The sequence below is a fragment of the Onychostoma macrolepis genome, chromosome 19, assembly GCF_012432095.1.
Source record: "Onychostoma macrolepis isolate SWU-2019 chromosome 19, ASM1243209v1, whole genome shotgun sequence".
NCBI lineage: Eukaryota > Metazoa > Chordata > Actinopteri > Cypriniformes > Cyprinidae > Onychostoma > Onychostoma macrolepis.
The window spans coordinates 14765471-14784855 of NC_081173.1; the positions used below are offsets into that span (position 1 = coordinate 14765471).

Genomic DNA, 19385 nt, shown 5'->3' on the forward strand with positions numbered 1-19385 from the left:
ACAAAGATGCACATCATGTGTCTCACGAGCAGCCAAGCTTGAAAACAGTTCTTTGCGTTCAACCATAAGCCATGTTTGCGCACACAAAAGTCTCTGCTCAGGTTCCATCGCTAGACATTTGTGGATGCCCTGTTGGTTCTTCTGCCACCACTAGCTCCAGTCAGGGGAGTGGCTTGCTTGGCATCCAAAGATAGCTCTGAATGGGCCAAGCCCTCGGGCTCTCAGTCCCTGTCTGACTGCCTGAAAGTCACTGTGAATTATGCATCATATTTCTGAGATTTGCCCTTCTCCTCTATGCAAAAATAACAGTGGAGAGTGCTTGGAGGCAGACCTACACAATGTTCAGTGAAAATTAGAGACAGAAAGAAAGAGGCTTTCAAGACAAGAAAAAATGATGAGCAGAAGCAAAGTAGCCGAAGTGTGTGCATGTGAATATATATGGTCACAATGACACACGATCATGTTTTCCAAAGATAATATGGTGGATTTTTTAAATGAGGATGCTAAGTGGCCCTATGATAATGATAATAATAATAATAATAATAATAATAATAATTTTGTGAAAGAAGACTCTTATGCTCACCAAGGCTGCTTTTATTTGATAAAAAAACACAGTAAAAACTAATATCGTGAAAACATTATTACAGGTTAAATGAACTGTTGTTTGTTTTAATTAGTTTAAAAATGTAATTTATTCCTGCGATGGCAAAGCTGGATTTTCAGCAGTCATTACTCCAGTCTTCAGTGTCACAATATCTTTCAGAGATCATTCTAATGTGCTGCTTTGGTGTTCAAATATTTCTTGTTATCTTGCTGCATAATATTTTTGCGGAAACACAATACATATTTTTCAGTATTCTTTGATGAATAGAAAGTTGAAAAGAACAGCATTTACCGTATTTTAAATATATCTGATCTATTTTAGTGCTGGGCAACGATTAATCGCATCCAAAATAAAAGTTTTTGTGTACATAATATATGTATGTGTGCGGTGTATATTTATTATGTATATATAAAAACACAAACATACAGTATATATTTTGAAAATATGTACATGTTTATATTTATAATCATATAATTTATATTATATATAAATATATTTAATATTAAAACATAACATATTTTTCTTAAATATATACATGCATGTATGTGTGTATTTATATATACATAAATATACACAGTACACACACACATATTATGTACACAAAAACTTCTATTTTGGATGCGATTAATCGTTGCCCAGCAATACTTATGATCAATTGAATACATCCTTGCTGAATAAAGGTATTAATTTCTTTAAATAAATACAGATCTCAGTGATGCCAGTCATTTGAATGGTAATGTATTTTTCGCCTTTGCGACCACTAGTCAACAAATGCTCAGCAAACATCACAGAGCACATAAGGGTAACAGACACGGAGGTGCTGTTTAATTTAAGAGATCTGAGTTGTTGCAAAAAGCATTTGTTTGTTCCAAATTTGTTAGCTGAGGCACTGCCTCCCTTGCCTCCTCAGACAAAACACTCCTGAGTACTGAGTCTATTGTACTTTTGTTTTGGGCAAATCAATTTTCTTACATTTTTTCCTTGAGGTAATTTACATTTACAAATGTAGCACACAAAATAGATGGGCATTTTTTAGAAAAAGCAGAAAGCTTTTACTTTGTCTCTCTTGTATGAAAGATGAGCTGTAAAAAAATAAAAAACGTTCTGTAAGAAGAGTACAAGAAAAAAGCCTGGCCTTATTTAAGAAGACAGCTAATTTGTTTTGGGCTCTTAAAGTCATGGTTGGGTCACAAACATGAAATCCAGACAGCATCATTAAAAAATCATGGTTTTTGTTGCAGAAAAGAAATGCACATTCATTGTCTTGCTCAAAAACATACCTCTAAAACGTAGACTACTAGAACAATGAGAACTACAGGCTTTGAATATCTTTACCACAAAACAACTGCGATGATTATGCTTTGAAAACATTGTGATTGTTAATTGCAAAGCAGTGTGTGAGGGGATTCAATGAAAGTTCCCTTGAATACTTAAATCTATTAAAATTCCTGCTCAAAGGGAAATGTATGGATCCAGCAGAGCATACATACCATTACTATCCTCTGATGAGTACATTCGTGCCTGCATAATAAAAAGCTATTTCCCTGTCGACAGCACGTGAGCATACTAGTATGGATGTGTTTTTGTCTTGCCGTCGGGATGGAGCTGGTGCTCCTCTTGCTGGGTGAAATACGTGCCGCTCCCTGAGGGCGAGCGGTCCTGAAAACATATTCTTTCATCCAGGGCCATCCTTCAGGCATCCAGAAGAGGAAAATCATAGTTAATGCCAGGATGAAATCCTTCCGCACATGAAACATGCATTTTCTGCATGTTTGGGAGATGCCTTGCATCCCAGCTGCTTCAAAATACAGAGGAGAGATGCTGCTTCTGAGGGCTGAAAGAAAAGCAATCCTGTAGGGAGCACATTATGTTATTTATACATAGCGGGACTAGATGTCACAATAGAACCTGCCATTATTAAGGTTCATCATCCCACTTATTTACACACACACACACACATAAATACATACATACATACACACACACACACACAAAGTCAGACCAGTCCGAATCAAGTATTGATGGGATTTAATAATAAAACTTGTAATAAAACAGCTAATTATAGACTTTTAAACAAATATAACACTGAACAATTAATAAAAAAGGCAACATACACAAATACCAAACATTTGTTCGGGCCAACACATATTGTAACTTCTGCCAATTTATCCTAAGAACATAATTCAAACTTTAATTTGTATTCTACCTTCATTATACACTATCCGACCGAAAAACTTATATGAGGGCCAACAATTCCCTTTGTTGTTCTCTTCAGTTATAAGTTGCTGTGGATAAAAGCATCTGCTAAATAAATAAATGTAGTGTAAATGTAAAATTCATTTTGATGAGAAAGGATAAAAACATCCAACTCAATTCTGCATACAGCTAAATGAAAAAAAAAAAAATAGAAAAAAAATAAAATCAATGCTGTCTGTGAAGGTACTCATAAATGAATGGTGGCCATGGAGAAAAGTATGCTGTCTGACTTTAAAATTATGAGTCAAAAACCATACTGAAGACATAACATGATCCTCTCAGTGTGATGTTGTCTAAAGAAAATAGTGCTAGGTGAGGTAATGCCTCAATTTGATAGAAGTCAAACCCCTAAATAACAAAAAAAAAAAAAAGAATGGCTCTCAAGGCCTGATTTCAGTTAAATTAGATGTGAAAAACTGACACCGAGTGAAAAACTACACCTTAAGAAATAACAAGCTAACAGGAGATTGCTCTCGAAGCTTCATTTGGAGAGGCCATGGCTGCTATTAGCAGGCAGCTGTGCGGGAGGCCGGGTAGAACATCTCATTACGCGAACACAAGTCTTCCACTGCTGAAGAGAGCAACCTTTCCACTCGTCCCACTCCCACATAGTCGTGGAGAGGCCCCGAAGGCCACGTTCAAAGCCATTGCATTAGATCACTCGTAGGCATAGCACATCAGATTGATAGCACAGAGGCTTGATGTGCTTCAAGTGGCTGCCCATTGGACAGTAAGCCAATTGCGTTTACGATGAGGCAATCGGCCAAAGCGGCCCTCAGTGCAGAAACGATGCACAAGCTCTTGCAGTTCAACTGTAGAGATGAGGGGATCAAGCCGGCAATCTTTGTGCTTTCCAAGGGGCCTCTGAATATTTACATTTGTGCACAACAGAGAATTCACAGTCATTCTCTTCTTCCAGAAACAATCAGGGACAAATATGGTCTGATGACAAGCATCAAAATGGTCTGATGAGCACTTATCAGGAGGCAGACCGTTTGAAATGGACCGCTGGCTAATTGCCATTGTTCTGGAACAGAGCTCTGATCACTGGGCTAAATCGTGGCGACCCCAAGGAAGATTTATTCTGGCAGTATCGCCAAAGCTTTGATTGTTTCTTTTCTTAAAGTTCTTTTCAGTCTAATAAACTGATTGCAAAACCACAGCATCAAGCTTTATGATTACAGCCTCCTTTCACAATAACTTATGATTAAAACCAGTATGAATTTTAATAATGAGACAAGTCTGTTGGGTGTCGTACCTGTGGGTATACAGAGCACACAGTAGACACCTGCATATTTAGTATCAAAGAAAAGAGCCTTCTAATTATACAGACCTTCATTAACACAGAAATCTTGGTACAACCAATCAATCCTGAACAACATCCTCCTGAGGTGACAATAGAAGTTTCAAGACTCTGTAAAAATAAAAAATGATTTAGAGGACAAACAACACCATTTTTCAGACACACTCTTCAAAATAAAGGTTCCTACCCTAGTAAAAAAATATTATTTTAAAAATACATTTATTTCATACTAAGAATACAGTTCAAATCTATTACTGACATATTGCTCAAGACGTATAAAAATTTTAATCAAACTATATTTGGAGTATACTTGTGCACAATGCACATTTCTTAATATTAAGCCTAAAATGTGTTTAATGAGGATTTTATGATCTTTTAATATCAGTCTTTAAATGCAAGATATTTAAAGTGTACCAGAAGTACTGTATACTTGCAATAGTTCCACATTAGCACAAACAAATATACTTCAGTATATCTTTAGTTGGACTTCAGCACTACTTCCACACAATTAAAGTGCATTAAGTACAACATTATTTGTTCCAGTTTAGCAGACTTTTAAGTAAACCAGTTTAGTAGACCAAAAATACAATTTCAGGGTATTTAAGTACATGAATATGTACATGTATTTGTAATATACTTAGCATGAAACATATGTATTTCAAATACATTATTTTTCACTAGGGTATTGTGACTTATTGCAGTGATTTGGTTCTCCAAAGAATCTTTTAGTGAACAGTTCCTAACAGAACCATTATTGTCTATAGTGAGAAAAATATTTGATTAATTAGAAGAACCTTTGTCCACTGTAGAAAAGCTTTTGTGTAATGGAAAGGTTCTAGGAATGTTAAAGGTTCTTCATTGAACCACAGATGCCAATGAATAACCTTTATTTTTAAGAGTGAAGAGAAATCAACATTAATATGGCATAATATGAATTCTGACAAAAATAAAAAATAAATAAAAGTGTTACAATCCACGCCAAGTTTGATAGCAACGTGCAGTTTAGGGATAAGCTGTAGATTTCAAAACAACTTTAATTTGCAGCAGATACATGTGGAAAATGTATATCAAAGTTTAAGATTAATAGTGCAAACAACAGTGGATTACAAAGTAAAAAAATGTGACAGCCATCCCCATTCTCTCCTAATTGAGTTTTACCAATGGGATTGGGAAACCTACACAATGAGGAAAAACCCTACGAGGGCATTCATCAGTTTGAAAATTTATTTTCATATAAAAAGACACTCTATGAAAACAGTAGAGGACTACTTTGTACAATCTTATGTATAAAAAACTTAAACGGTGCAAGGAGGATTCTCTGTGATAGCCATCGTCTTTAGCCAATGGGATTGTGTGTGCTGGCAGGGGGAGGATCCAAAAGTTTCAAACATGTCAAGCCATGAAGAAAACATCCTGCAGATCAGGAAGTCCAAGCAAACATATTCAATCTTCAATACATCCACACTCAGCTGTTCATTTTCCTACGTGATGATCATCCTCCTCACAATGCACATATTCAAAATACATATCTCATAAATTTTATGTGACTGTAAGGCCATTCTCAAGATTTTTTTTTTTTTCCTTTTTTAAAGAGCAATACATAAATCTGTTCAAAACATAGTTAGTTTAGTGGGATTCTGGAGTGTAATTCTCCAGCTTCATAAGTAGGACTCTGTAAACATCTATGAAAAACCCAACACTCACATACAGAGACAGAAATAGAGTGGAATGACAAAATGTTGAAACAGTCGATGACTGCATCAGACAAAAGAGCAACACAAACAAAACAGGCACTGTAAATGAAGCAGGGTTTGTGTACAGCTGCATGGTTGCAAACTCTACAACTAAAATAGTCAAATCACCTTTGTGGTTTATCATACTCATCTTTTAAGATAAGGATACAATTCCCTCACTTCCTTTTAACAAAGTCCATTCCAAATTTGTAACTTCATATCATAAACATTTAGTTCCAGTCCTCGAATTTGATTGGCCGGTGTTCCAAGAATGCTATACAGTCCAGCTGGCTTTGTACTTTTCTAGTTTTTGTATCTTGGCCTTCTTTAGGAATTAATTTCATTAGTGGAACAACAATGGTCAAATTTAGTCAGAAAGAAAACTCCTTGTTTACCGAACTGCTAAAAGCAATATCACAAACACGCTACAGTACTGAATATCAGCCGAACAGCACTCTTGATTGTGCAATATTGCTTTTCCCAAATATGAGAGTAATATTCAGTTTTTCTTGACTACGGATGAGAAGGGAGACTAGTTTTAATTGCTATGGTGGTTTGGAGATATTTCATGGGGACGAGGCAGCCCATGTTCCCCATTAGTGCAGATTACTTGCAAAGGTTGAAATGGCATGCTCTAGTCTTGCCATCTGTGCCTATATGATATGCTGACTTCAGGGATCTTTGAGCAGATGAAATTTGCGCCAAGTAAGAAAATGTCAGGACAAATCGTTATTCCCCCAAGATAATTACCACACCTCTCTCTTCCTCGTTCGCCCTCTCGTTCTCGCTTTCCAAGTCTCCATGTGGAGTTACATCAGCCAACACAACTAATGAACGGGTTATAAAGAGAAGCGGGTTAGCAAAGATGACCTCTGCAGTCTGCTTAGCATTAAGCCAACTGTCAAACTCTACAGTCGAAGTGCAGAAATAAATCTGAATCAATTCAGGATGACTGGTGGAGTCACTGGTTTTCAAATGAAAACAACACAAAGAACTACTTTTTGCAAGAGCAGAAATGTAGCACAATATTAAGATGGAGAAGAAATGTGGAAACTTAGCACCACCTTTGTGTTGGTTCAAAATGGAAACGTTCTCAGCTGGAAGTGCGTCTCTTGCCGGATAAGCCCATTCTGGAACACCAAAGCTTCCTATGATTGGAATGTGGATTCTTTTGGTTGTTTTGTGTAAGATGGAGCAAAGATACTTCCCTGGTGTGAACGAATGCAAATTTGACAATAAATCGCACATACTGTATAGCACAAATTTTTTCTGTCAAGCATTTTGAAAAACTTAAAACACAATCACACAGTGGTATGACCTACTTCCGCCCATAAAATGATACCTGAAGTTTAGGTATACAAAAAAACATTCATAAAATAAAATAAAAAGATGGCCAAGCATTCTAAATAAAATAATAGAAAAAAAAGCATGTAAGTACAGTACACCTGATGCAGAGGGGAAAAAAAGCAGAGGATGGCACATATTAATGAATACTTTCAAAACTTCCCCTCCCTCTTCCCCGAAAAACAAAGCAAGAAAAAGGGAAACGGAACTTGAATCATCCAAGGAATGAAAAGACAGAAAGGAGGAAAAAAACCCTAAGGGGTTATTAAACTGTGTGCGAATCATCAGTACTGATTTTTTTCGTTCCTCTATAAAAAGAAGGGTGCAGAAATATTATTTTTTAAATTCCCAAATCATCAAACAGGAGAAAGAGAATCTTTTCTGGAGTAAAATCAAGACATTTCAGAAACAGTTTGTTAAAAATTTTTTACCATACTCTCCAGGCCCCACTCTTTCATTTAATGTCTCTGTGTGAAAATATAGAATAGAGAACTCTTCATCTCTGGTCTGTCCTCACACCTGTAAATGAGTACAGAATCCTTTAGAACACGTCTTGCTGAAGATCACTGACAGCTTGAGTACGTAAGAGGGTTTAGTTGTCTCTCAGTTTGTTGTAGGCGTGTGTTCTCTTCACACTTCAGTCTGGAAGTCTCCTTCGGATGTGTCAGGTGTGTTGGCGGAGGATGTGTCCCAGGGTTTACTGCGTAACTCCAGTCTGTCCTTATGTTCACTGGAGCCACATGTCTGCTCAGGGGTCATGGTCTTAAAGCTGTCCCAGGATCGCTGGTCATCTGTGGTGGACTTGTCCTGAATATGCACATACACAGAAGAAAATTCAAATTAAAACCAGAGCATAAACGCTGATTACCTCCTTTAACCTCGACCATTCTCTGGCAAAAGTGTCCCTGCTGAAAAACCAGGTTAGGCTGGTTTTAGCTAGACATCCAGCCTGTTCATAGCAGGCCGGTTTTAGAGGGGTTTTGACCACTTTTTTTGTAGCTGGTCAGGCTGGTCTTAGCTGGAACAACCAGCTAAAACCAGCTTGGCCAGGCTGGGAGACCACAGTGTAAAAAGTCAAAAGTTGAGAAAACTTAAAAGTTTAAGGCAACCAGCTTTAGGAGATTTTTGAGTTTTCTCAACTTGTTTTGTAGGAAATGTTTGAGTTTTCTCAACTTGTTTTGTAGGAAATGTTTGAGTTTTCTCAACTTTTTTTGTTGAATAAACTGAATACAAGAAGTTGAGAATACTCAAAAATCTCCTGAAGCTGGTTGCCATAAACTTTTAAGTTTACTTTCTCAACTTTTGAATTTTTACAGTGCAGCTAAAACCAGCTACTTCCAGCTTAAACCAGCTAAAACCAGCTTAGGCTAGTTTTAGATGTTTTATTTTTATTTTTTCAGTAGGGATAGTAAGCCTAATTTCTAAAACTTTGTTCCCAGGACCCAAATATGTACAGTTATCATTTGATTATATTTTTAAAAATATATTTATTTTTATTACAGTGGTGGTGGCTAACCATAAGTTGTTCAAAAGCGAGGGGTTCAAAATATATTATTTATTTTATTAATATTATATTTAATATTAAATAAATGCTGTTCCTTTGAACTTTCTATTTATCAAAAAATCCTTAAAAAAATAAATAAATAAAACAGCTCAACTGTTTTCAACATTGGTAATATTAACAAATATTTCATGAGCAGAATCTTAGAATGATTATAAGGATCGTGTGACACTGAAGACTGCTGAAAATCCATCTTTACCATCAAAGGAATATATTAAAATACAAAAAGTTGTAAATTGTAATAATATTTCACAATATTACTGTTTTAGTCAATTTCAACAACATCACTCTTATCTACGGTATTCTGGCAGAAACCATCACTACCATGGTCATTTTTAGACATGCAAAGAGCATCATAAGACTGAAAAACAACTTTTTATCTCATCTGGAACATAACTAATGAAAATGTGCTCGGGCATTTGTAATTCGCATTTAATGTGCCTGAATGCACGTTTCAACAGCAGCATAAAGACTTAAATGGCCTTATAGTCTTGCTACATTACGACTTGTCTATACAACATATGGAGCGACTCGCTCATCGGCATTAGTGGTGGTCTGTGCTGTGCTTTATGCCCGGCTATTCCAGGTGTTCATTACTTCAGATGGCCAGAACACATACACTCTCCATCCCATTGAGGCTAATGGTGTATCCTACAGCTATACGGCCTCTTAATGGTAGGTAAATTACATTATACAGTAGGGACAGATTAATCTAATCACACAGAGACTGGGGCAATATGGGGTTGGGATTGTAGGAATATAAAAAAATTGCTCAGCCAGGCCACTCGAAGGGGACTCTGTTGAGACCTCACAAATTTATCTTGCAGTTCCCCTCCTATCAAATCTATTCCCAGCTTCCCCGAAAATGAGATGTATGACCCTGCATATTTCGAAACGTTTGAGGCGATCAATTACAGGGTTGCTGTCGGCTCCCCCTCAGCTCAAACGCCCGCTGATTGCATGTGTGACAGATCGGGGAGATTGGAAAACACCACGTAAATGACTCGTCTGAGAATAAGTTTCTCTGCCTTCCTCTTGTTCGTGAGTATTTGTAAAGAGGAAGACTTATACTTGAGCTGTGTGGGTGGGTTTGCCGGTTACCATGGAAATGGAAATATGAATACACACACAGACACACATATACACACTAAACACATGCACATTACGACAATATTTCGAGTAGAGAGAAAACTGGACATCTTTTCTTTTGGCTCTCATTCACAACCTAAATAAATAAATAAATCTGAGTTTTTAGGCTTATGTAAGCAAGTTTCCGTCCACAAGGGGGCGATAGCAGCCTGATTATAATTCACCCAATGTAACAGGCTGACAGTTGGCAAAATGGATACAAAAAGCATAATCTGGCAGCCAATTTGCATGCTAAACGCTGAAGAAGGAACATTTTGTCGAGCAGAAGTGTTGTTAATGCCGAAGAGGAGCCCGACTTTATTCCTAAGAGAATGCTAACGCGATTGTGCTGCTCTTGCGTATTTCCTTTCCCCTCCATCTCTCTTCCTCTTCTTGCTCCCAACAACCCTCCTTCACTTCCTCTAGCTTTCTCCATCTCTCCTTGTCAGGCCTTTTCTACTTACACTCGAAGAATTCTTTTCACCTCCGGCAGACGAAATGCTCCATCGCTTTTCCCTCTGTTGCAATAAAAATGAGGATGGGAGGAAAGAAAAATAAAGGAAGAGAGACAGAGAGAGAGAGAGAGAGAGACAGGCAGAGCGAGTGAGAGAAAGAGAGAAAGGAGGGGGATCACAGTCACTGAATATGTCTGGGGGGAAGCGATGTTTGTTTGAATTTTTGTTACCTTGATGGAGGAGTCTATGGATTCAATTTTGGAGGCAAGCGCACTCCCTTCCTCCATATTTCTTTCGCACAAAGACAGACAGACACAACTTAAACGGCTACAGCACTATGCTCAAGAGAGGCGACTGCTAACTTCAGCATATATGAACCACGTCGAGCATGTCTGTATTGAAACATTGCAGTAAAAGAACAGGAAACTTAGCACTGCATGCTAAAGAGAAGACAATTTTGTGATGATTTGGAGGAAAAATGGACATGGAGACATAAACTCTGTTTTAAAACCTGCTGCCTACCATCAAAGGCAGCATACTAACTGAAAGAGAAACTTATTAATGATCTTTGAACTGCTGTATACAATATAACTCTATATGCAGTGTCTTAGCAGTGTGTTGCTAAGAAATAGCATGTTGCTAAAATAGTTAATCTGAAATAGATTGAACATTTCAGTATGGATTTAAGTATATTTATTTATTTATTTTTTCTTTTGACTCCATCCGCAATTTTAGATACATTTTTATTTAGCATTTTAACATGTTGCTAAGCTAACACCACAATAAAATAGCTAATTTAAACCAGATTGGACTATTTTTTTGGTTAATACTTTTCCGTATTGAATTTTTTCTGTATTTTTAGTTGACTCCATCTGCAATTTTGGATACATTTTGGTATTTTAACATGTTGCTAAGATAACAGTTGAATAGAATAGCTAATTTGAAGATCCAACTATGTTTAGTCAGTGCCCTGTATTTATAAACTAAATATTTCTTAATCTCATCCATTATTTTGTATACATTTTTTAACATGCTGCTATGCTAACAACAAAAAAGCTAAATAGTTAAAATAAAATAGCTAAAATTTGATGGAACTACTTTTTTGTTTTTTTGGCCAATAGTTTTTAGTAATGAATTAAATTTTTCTTGATTGCACCTGCTATTTTGGATACATTTTTATCATGTTGCTAAGCTACTACAGTAAATACCTAATTTGAACTAGACTGAACGATTTCTGATCAATATTGTTTAGTACTGAATGAAATATATGGCTAATCTGTATTCTCTCATCTTTGTCCGCCATTTTAAGGCTGGAATATACAACACGACTTTTGCCAAGATATTTGCCCCAAATTTCAGTATGGAGTCAGAGCGACTCTGCAGATTTGGGTAGAGCTGATTTAAAAAAAAAAAATCTTGTACCATATGATGGGCATATACTCCAGATTAAACTTTTACAAAGTTTAAGACGACTACTGTTTTAAAATCGGTTCAGACTCTGAAAGTCGTGCATTTCAGCCATAAGATACATTTTACTGTGCTTACAATTATGAGATTGATTCCTTGCTTCACAAAGGACATGTATCATGCTGCCTCACAAATTATCCAAAATGAGAAATATTGGGAGGCAGGATAATGTAGCTGACTACCATTTGATTTAGCTTTCACATCAGGAGTGCACCTATAAGCCCTTAAAATGCTGTCTTGGTAGGCAGCTCACTCCTTTTTTGAAAAGAGCTATTCTGTCTTTACTCATTTTGTAGCTAGTCCCTATAGAGGATTCTTATAGATTTTAACAATGGATGTCACTCCCTCCCTTCCCTTCCTCTCTTTTCTGAAAGTAGTGTTGGACAGGAATGACATCAGCAAGAACACATACAGTCTGCATGACCCTAGACCACTAATAAGGTATGGAGAAATGAAAGTATTATTCAAATCACTCCATTTTTTTACCCAAGAAAGATTCACCAATTTATGTTTTTACGGAGTTAAACAACTGTATCAACCTCTTCTACATAAAGACACTCTTTGGATTTGAGAACTAGTAATAGGTGTGCGCAGACAGCAAGGAAGGTACAACAACTCAGCAGTGACCACAACCTACAGTCTGTGTCCACTACACAAATGAGAACACACAGGTCAGAGAAGAAGTCAGCTGTTGCACAATGAAGCAAAGGAAAAATGTGAAAGGAGCAGTGTCTACAGCAGCAGGGCAGCGGGGGAAAGCAAGTTTAGCCACTGTGGGAGTTCTGTACTGGTCAAGAAGTTTCTATGGAGACTATAGGGTGGAAAGGACAAAAAGAAACGCTCTCTGTGACTCAATGGCTCAAACACACGGCTCTCTGGATGAGATTTATTTTTTATTTTTTTCTGTTACCTTTTCTCTGTTTGTCGCCCTTGGGTCTGCTGACTGCCTGGCTACAGTCAAACTATGACAGAAAACATGTAGTTTCAAACCAAGGAAAGACAAAGACAGGCAGCAGTGCATTATGAAAAAAGCAACAATACACAAAATAAGCAATAAATGAAAATCCATAACAAAAAGATAAAAATGTATAGTGGATTGAGTAAAACAATGTAGGTATGCAACATAGAACGAGAAGCAGGATAGAACGACAAGGCCTTTGTCAGAGATGAGTGTCTGGGGCGAATTCACTAAACAATTTTTGTTTTGCCATTTTGGGAGTGGTAATTCATCAAAAGATAATCAAATGACAGAGAAGAGCATTTTAACTGGCTATATATATAATTTTAGCATTTTAAAGCCAGTTCAGGCATCTGGATCTGGATGTATATATATATATATATATATATATATATATATATATAGTCTAGTTAAAGTACGCCAGATTGCAGTAGTCTACCGCACCTTTCAAAAGATACAATACTGTCATCTAAATTGTGTTGCATTTTTTAGCTATGTTTGCGTTAAATTTTGATTAGCACAATTTTATACCTGATTTGCATAATTCCTTTAGTGAACGTGCTGTAACAACACAGGCAGCATTGTGCAATTTTTGTGAATTCTCCCCTCTACATTTATACATAAAAATACATTTTGTGAGCTTTGGGGTCTCCAACCCAGAATAAAAGGCCAGAATTATGAGATAATGTCCAGATTAGGCTGTTTGTTTCTTTGGAATGTGTATCTTAACTCCTGGAGCATTAAATATAATCGGATAACCACAATAAATGTTGATATATACGGTCACCTTCATTGCATACATGATCTCTAAGTTCCCTCCATTATAAAGTCATACATTATGTATAAAGGATAATGCGCTAAAAGCCTTATCTGGTCTCTCTGCTATGACAGCCATTGCTGAGTTATACTGCATTATGTCAGCTCTGCTAATAGTCTGTAATCTATTCTACTCAGTTCAATGTTAGAAAAAACACAAAAGGGTAAAATAGACACAAAACTGTCACAAAAATGAATATTATCCCTTCTATGCCATGATCCAGATATGAGCTGCACTACAATACAGCAGGAAGAGAGTCCTACATGGCGAGATCTGCAGACATGACATATCTCACTAATTACGTCTTAATTGGCACAGACTGCAAATTAGCATTTTGCTGTGTGTGTATGAGTGTGTAAGAGTCCCATCCCTGCATTAAGCCCCTTCATTAATCTGTTTGATGGTGCATCTGCTTCAAGTTCGGTCAACACAATACTCTGTAAAGAAAATATCATTTCGGAGCTAATTTTGTGTGGACAAAAGGTAAATACAAGATGGCAAAAAAAAAAAAAAAAAAATCAGTTATTCAATTAATACCTGAGAGGGATGAAGCTCTAGTAAATGAGGAAACTATATCAAGAGAAAATCGACAAGGGTGAAAACATACTCGTCCTCACTGTAGCAAACTGTTTCAAACACCTGAACTTCACAGTTGGGCTCAGATACTGATAATTCGAGTCAACTGCAGGGAAACCGTTTCAATGAGGCATAACCAAACACGCTAAGAATAGGTAAACACTCACAGATGCACACTAATGCGTACTTATAATCACACACACTGTGTGAGTACTGATAAATGTTCAGAGCGTAACCTTTAAAGCATGACAATTACAATTTTAGATTCATGAGACCACTCTACGACTGATACTATATATTATCAGTGCTATAGGGTTTTAAAAGTTCTAATGAGCCATTTATACTAGAAAGCAGTTTGAATAGTACTAGTTGATATGGGTCAAAGAATGTAATTGTGCTTTGGATTATACTTTTTAATTGCAGATGAAGGCCTTTAACACCTAGATGTAATTTAAGTAGGCTCTAAACATATTTTAGCTGCAGTAATATTTTTTTAATAAAAAATCCAGCAATGTTGTCCTGATTACAGACGAGTTAGCCATAATGTATTTTACCAGAAGACTTTAGTATATTCTTGTCTCTGCACTCTAAAAATATTTCCTTTTAAAAAGCTGTGGTTGTAACTCTTTCCAAAAAAAAAATAAAAAATCAAATGTGGTGGCTATTTTTTTTCATTTTAATAATTTATTGTGAAATGAAATGCATTTACAATTAAACTGTGATTTATATGGCAATTTATATTTTTACCTTAAAAAAAAAATCATAAATTTTACCCTTAATCCTCCTCCTTTCAAAGAAGTTCACAATTTTTTAACCAAACTGTATCATCCTTCATAAAAACAATGCATAGAAATGTAGGACATGATTTAAAGCATCAGTCATGTCAATAGCATAAATTATATGGGTTATGTGTCGTAGTTTAATACTTTAGGTTAGGGGATTGTTCAAATCTTACATTACTGCTAACTCCATGCATGTATTTATGATGTTTACTCTTTCGTAAAACAGTCAGTGGGTGTAAGAGCAGAAGTTTTCAGCTAATACATATTTCAAGAGCCAGACTGTTGCCTTCCTCTGCTCTCAAGTTCCCCGCTGTGTTCATTTGTAGGATCCCCATTAGCATGAATAGATTGAACACAGGGTACCAGTCCTTCATCCATTTTGGACCATATGGGGTGCCTCCGCTACAGCTATCAGCCAAGCCAGCATCTTCACTTAGAGGTTAACTGCCTTTCAAACTGCATCAAGCTCCATTCGCGCGAACACAAGCAATTTAACGGACTGCAAGTGACTAAGGCGCCTCCACTGTCCCCATAGAAAAAAAAGAAGAAGATGAAGCGAACCCGTGGTACAAACGAGAGATTGAAGTCAGCGTATGTAGGAGGGAAATAGAGAGAGAAAGACGATTAGAAGAAATGGACAGTGTCTGGAAGGGGCCATTTGGATGTGTGAGACCCCACTAAGCTCACTTTCCTCACCAGCTGTTAGAATGATCCAATGGGATAAAAGGAAAGTCTAGAATAAGGCAGGAGGGGAGAAATGGCTTAGATTTTTCCCAAATGTGCACTCATCTCTTTAACGGCCCACACACACACCAAACGCGCTTCTAATATCATCAGTATCACCTTGTTGCTGGAGGAGTATGTGCTTACTTACCGTACACCAATTGGGTTATTCTCTCTTTAATGCAGATTTGTGGCCAAATTCAATTTTAAGTGTTTATGATCCTTTAAAACACATTTTGATAAATTTAACCGAAAGTTTTTGTGGTTTATAAGCGTTTATATGTGCGGTTTGGTTTTAAATAAAAATGTAAAGGGTTTAAAACAGCACTAGCACAAGCACGATGTCAACGCAAGGCTGTGTGATTTACAACAGAACATCACAACATTGCAGGGAATATTCCACGCTGAGTTAACACAATCTAATGAGAAAAAAACACCTACACCTCTTAGACTCTACAAAGTGAGGGTTTACACTGCACCAATGAGAGCCTTCATAAATTAGGGCCCTACCACACGGGGTTGGGAATACTGGGTCTGGGTGACATGCTTACGTTGGCTTTCTTTGTAAACGAAGCTCATTCTCCGTGTTAAAGGCTCAGATTGTCGTGGTGGAGGTGGAGGAGGAACCTGTGAAGTCGGCCGGATTGTTAGAGGGGTTTAAAGACCACTAGCATGGCACTTTTTTAGCACAGATTTGTTGTTATGACGTTATAGTTTTTGAGGTAGATGTGGTTTCATGAGGTAGACTGGTTTTAGGGAAAGTTATGTAATGTGGAATGGTAATAAATCCAGCAGGATCCTGTAAAGTGCACTTACGTTTTTTAAGATTAAATTTATCATCATGCATTTGAAAACCACTTCTTTATGAATGAATTATGAAAAATAAGTGGAAAATCACGGTCACGTCGGTCCTGACCTAAAGAAGAAATCCAAATAATTGATTGTCTTAGGCACTGTGTTATTATAATAATTTTTTCAAACTCTCCTGCACAGCATTATTGCTGTAATTGCAGCATTGCCATCATAATCAAACCTGTGGAATGGAATCAAAATGATTTTATGCTGCAGTTGCTTTCCCATTGGGAATCGAAAGGCGAATGCTAAAAGCATCAAGACTCATCAATACTGTCAGAGGAACTCAACGCATTTGATCCTCTGTAATGTGAGAACATGAACCTCTAATCTAATTCTTCTCTGAAGTTATCAGTAGTGGTGTATCCAGACTTTTTTGACTGGGGTGGCCCATGTAGGGTACAGACTCATTGTCAAGAATACTACTACATATATCTTCACCGATAATTTAAGAGATGGCTAGAATTTTGGGTGACCAATCAAATCACTCCAGTGGCCAGGGCCACCCCAGGACACGCCTCTGGTGAAAAGTAATGCAGCACAAGGATCTAATGGGCTGAAATAGACTGTAACTGAGGTTGCAGACAGCATGATCCAAATGAAAAGTGAGTGAGCATGTGGCAAATGCCACCAAAGTATACACTTGTCGCAAATTACGGCCAGGTAATTTTCCCCAGGGCATTTGTTTTTAAATATTAATGACAAAAGCCTCTGGAACCTGGTGCAATGCTCCTTCCGCTAATAGAACATTAAAGATTCAGCAGTCTAGCTAATGCAAAGATGAACAGTCAGCTCTTTCCAGGGGAAGCAGATAGGAGACAGCGCTGCAGCGGGCAGGTGTACTTTGAGAAGCTTAATGGCAGGAGACTAAATATGATCCAACTATTAATACTGTATTAATTAGCTTACAAAACACAAGGCTTGGAGAAATGGAAAGTAGTGCATGTGCTGATGAAGATGAGTTTTTCAAACACCAGGTGCATTTCAAAGTATTTTTTTTTTTCTAATTTAAATTCAAGTATCACAATACAAACTGTTCACTCCCCATTCTTTTTTTCTTCTTCTTTTTTTTTTTGAACTTTTAAAGGGATAGTTCACCCAAAAATTCTGTTATCATTTATTCACCCTTGCGTCGTTCCAAACATGAATGCTTTTCTTTCTTCTGTGAAACATAAAATATATTTCTAAAAAAATGTTCTTGCCCATACATTAAAGTCCTACAGGTTTAAAACAACATGAGAGTGAATAAATGATGATAGAATTTCATTTTTCATTGATCAGATAGCATATCCATTTGAATCATATTTAATATCAAAACGTTTATGAATTTTGATCCCTGTAATTTTAAAGCAGGTTAAAAGGAATTAAAGACATTAATACACCATTAAAACAAGTTATTTAATTAATAACAAATTATTTACGTAAATATCATTAGTAATTAATTTATAAGAAAACAATTTAGAGCGCCAGTTACAATTGCTTTAAAACTCCTGCAGTGTTGCACGTGTGAGCATGGCAATACATTAGCGAGTTTGTGACGCAATTACGCAGGATTTTTAGAAAACACATGGCGAGATTATTTCACATAAAAAGTGAACGATTTGACCGTGTCAGGGATGGGTATCAGTGTGGGGTCGCAGGTTAGAGGGGTCTTACCTTGAAGGAGGACATGGCAGGGTCCCTGTTATACCTGTCTATGGTGTGGAACTTGGTGGAGTGGTTGAGTTCATGGTAGAGCTCTGAGTGTCTTTTGCGAGTGTGCATCACTTTCTGTAAGGAAGGGGAAAAACAAACAAACAAAAAAAAACAAAAAGAAACAAAAGCAAAAATAAGAAAGGACAGGCTAGGGAGGAGCTGGGGCAACGGCTACTGGTGTTAAACCCGCAAAACTAGGGTCACTATGAACATGTATCCTTTTGAAGGGTGGTGTTCTGAATGAGTAGTAAAACGGATTGGTTCTGATGGGTATTAAACTATGTTAAAGCTCTCTGGTCAGTATAATTTCTTACTGACAGACACTTCCACCAATTCCCAGACTTAATTGGAGGTGGTTGGAAGCTGGCTGGCTGCTTTGTAGTCACAACTGGTGTTCAGGCAGACCTGACATAGCGCTCAACCTGCGAATGTAAGCATCCATGTACTACGGTTGATTTCTGAGAAATAATGGAATTTTGGGTTTATTTTGCTTTTTTATAAATGGTTATTGCATATAACAATTGTCATTTATTTTAGGGCAACCAAAGTTAAATATATTCATTTATAAAATGTTTACATTTTATGGCATTTAATGTAGCACATTCACCTGTTTAACTTCATTCTGCTCAGTGTGAATTCTACTTGTCGAAATACGAGTGCCAGAACACATAAACTCAACAATCCAGCCTGACCAGAAAACAAGTGCTACAAATGCCAAACCAGCAAACAGATCAGTTTAACAGACTGACTAACTGCTTTTTTTCTCACCAGAGCAATACCTATTTTAGTCGAATATTGTTTTGTTTTTGTTTTCAAGAGGAATTTAATGAATTAAAACTAAATGCACTACATGTTTTTACAGGGATATTTCAGCTAATTAACTTTTCGAAATTAACCCTTGTAACAACACAAATGATTATCTATATCATTTAAAATTATTTTAGTCTACTGTCAACCTCAGTTTGTTTATCAGGACAGGAGGGAGAAGATCTCATGCAGCACTGACTAGGATGGAAAAGGTTATGAAGCTCTAAAAGCATCTGAATGCGTTAGTAACAAGACATACCTCTGTTTTAGAAGAAGCCTCCATACTGGAGAGCAAATATCCAGTCATAACTTAACTTAAGCTTT

General features: G+C 36.8%; 1 protein-coding gene across 27 annotated transcripts in view; it reads right to left on the reverse strand.

Moving 5' to 3' along the window:
- Positions 1-2621: 2621 nt before the first annotated feature.
- adgrb2 (adhesion G protein-coupled receptor B2) overlaps positions 2622-19385 on the reverse strand; it is a 328746-nt gene continuing 311982 nt past the window's right edge. For 13 of the 27 annotated variants that reach the window (XM_058752678.1, XM_058752677.1, XM_058752675.1 and 10 more), the window contains 3 exons: positions 18216-18329; positions 10394-10447; positions 2622-8047 (listed from right to left, as the gene is read on the reverse strand). In XM_058752678.1, the coding sequence (XP_058608661.1) occupies positions 7871-8047; positions 10394-10447; positions 18216-18329 (345 nt within the window). In that variant the 3' untranslated portion in view covers positions 2622-7870. Of the gene's footprint in view, positions 8048-10393; positions 10448-12761; positions 16335-18215; positions 18330-19385 lie in introns of those variants that run through there. The other 14 variants (XM_058752686.1, XM_058752685.1, XR_009267179.1 and 11 more) reach the window with 11 other exon arrangements.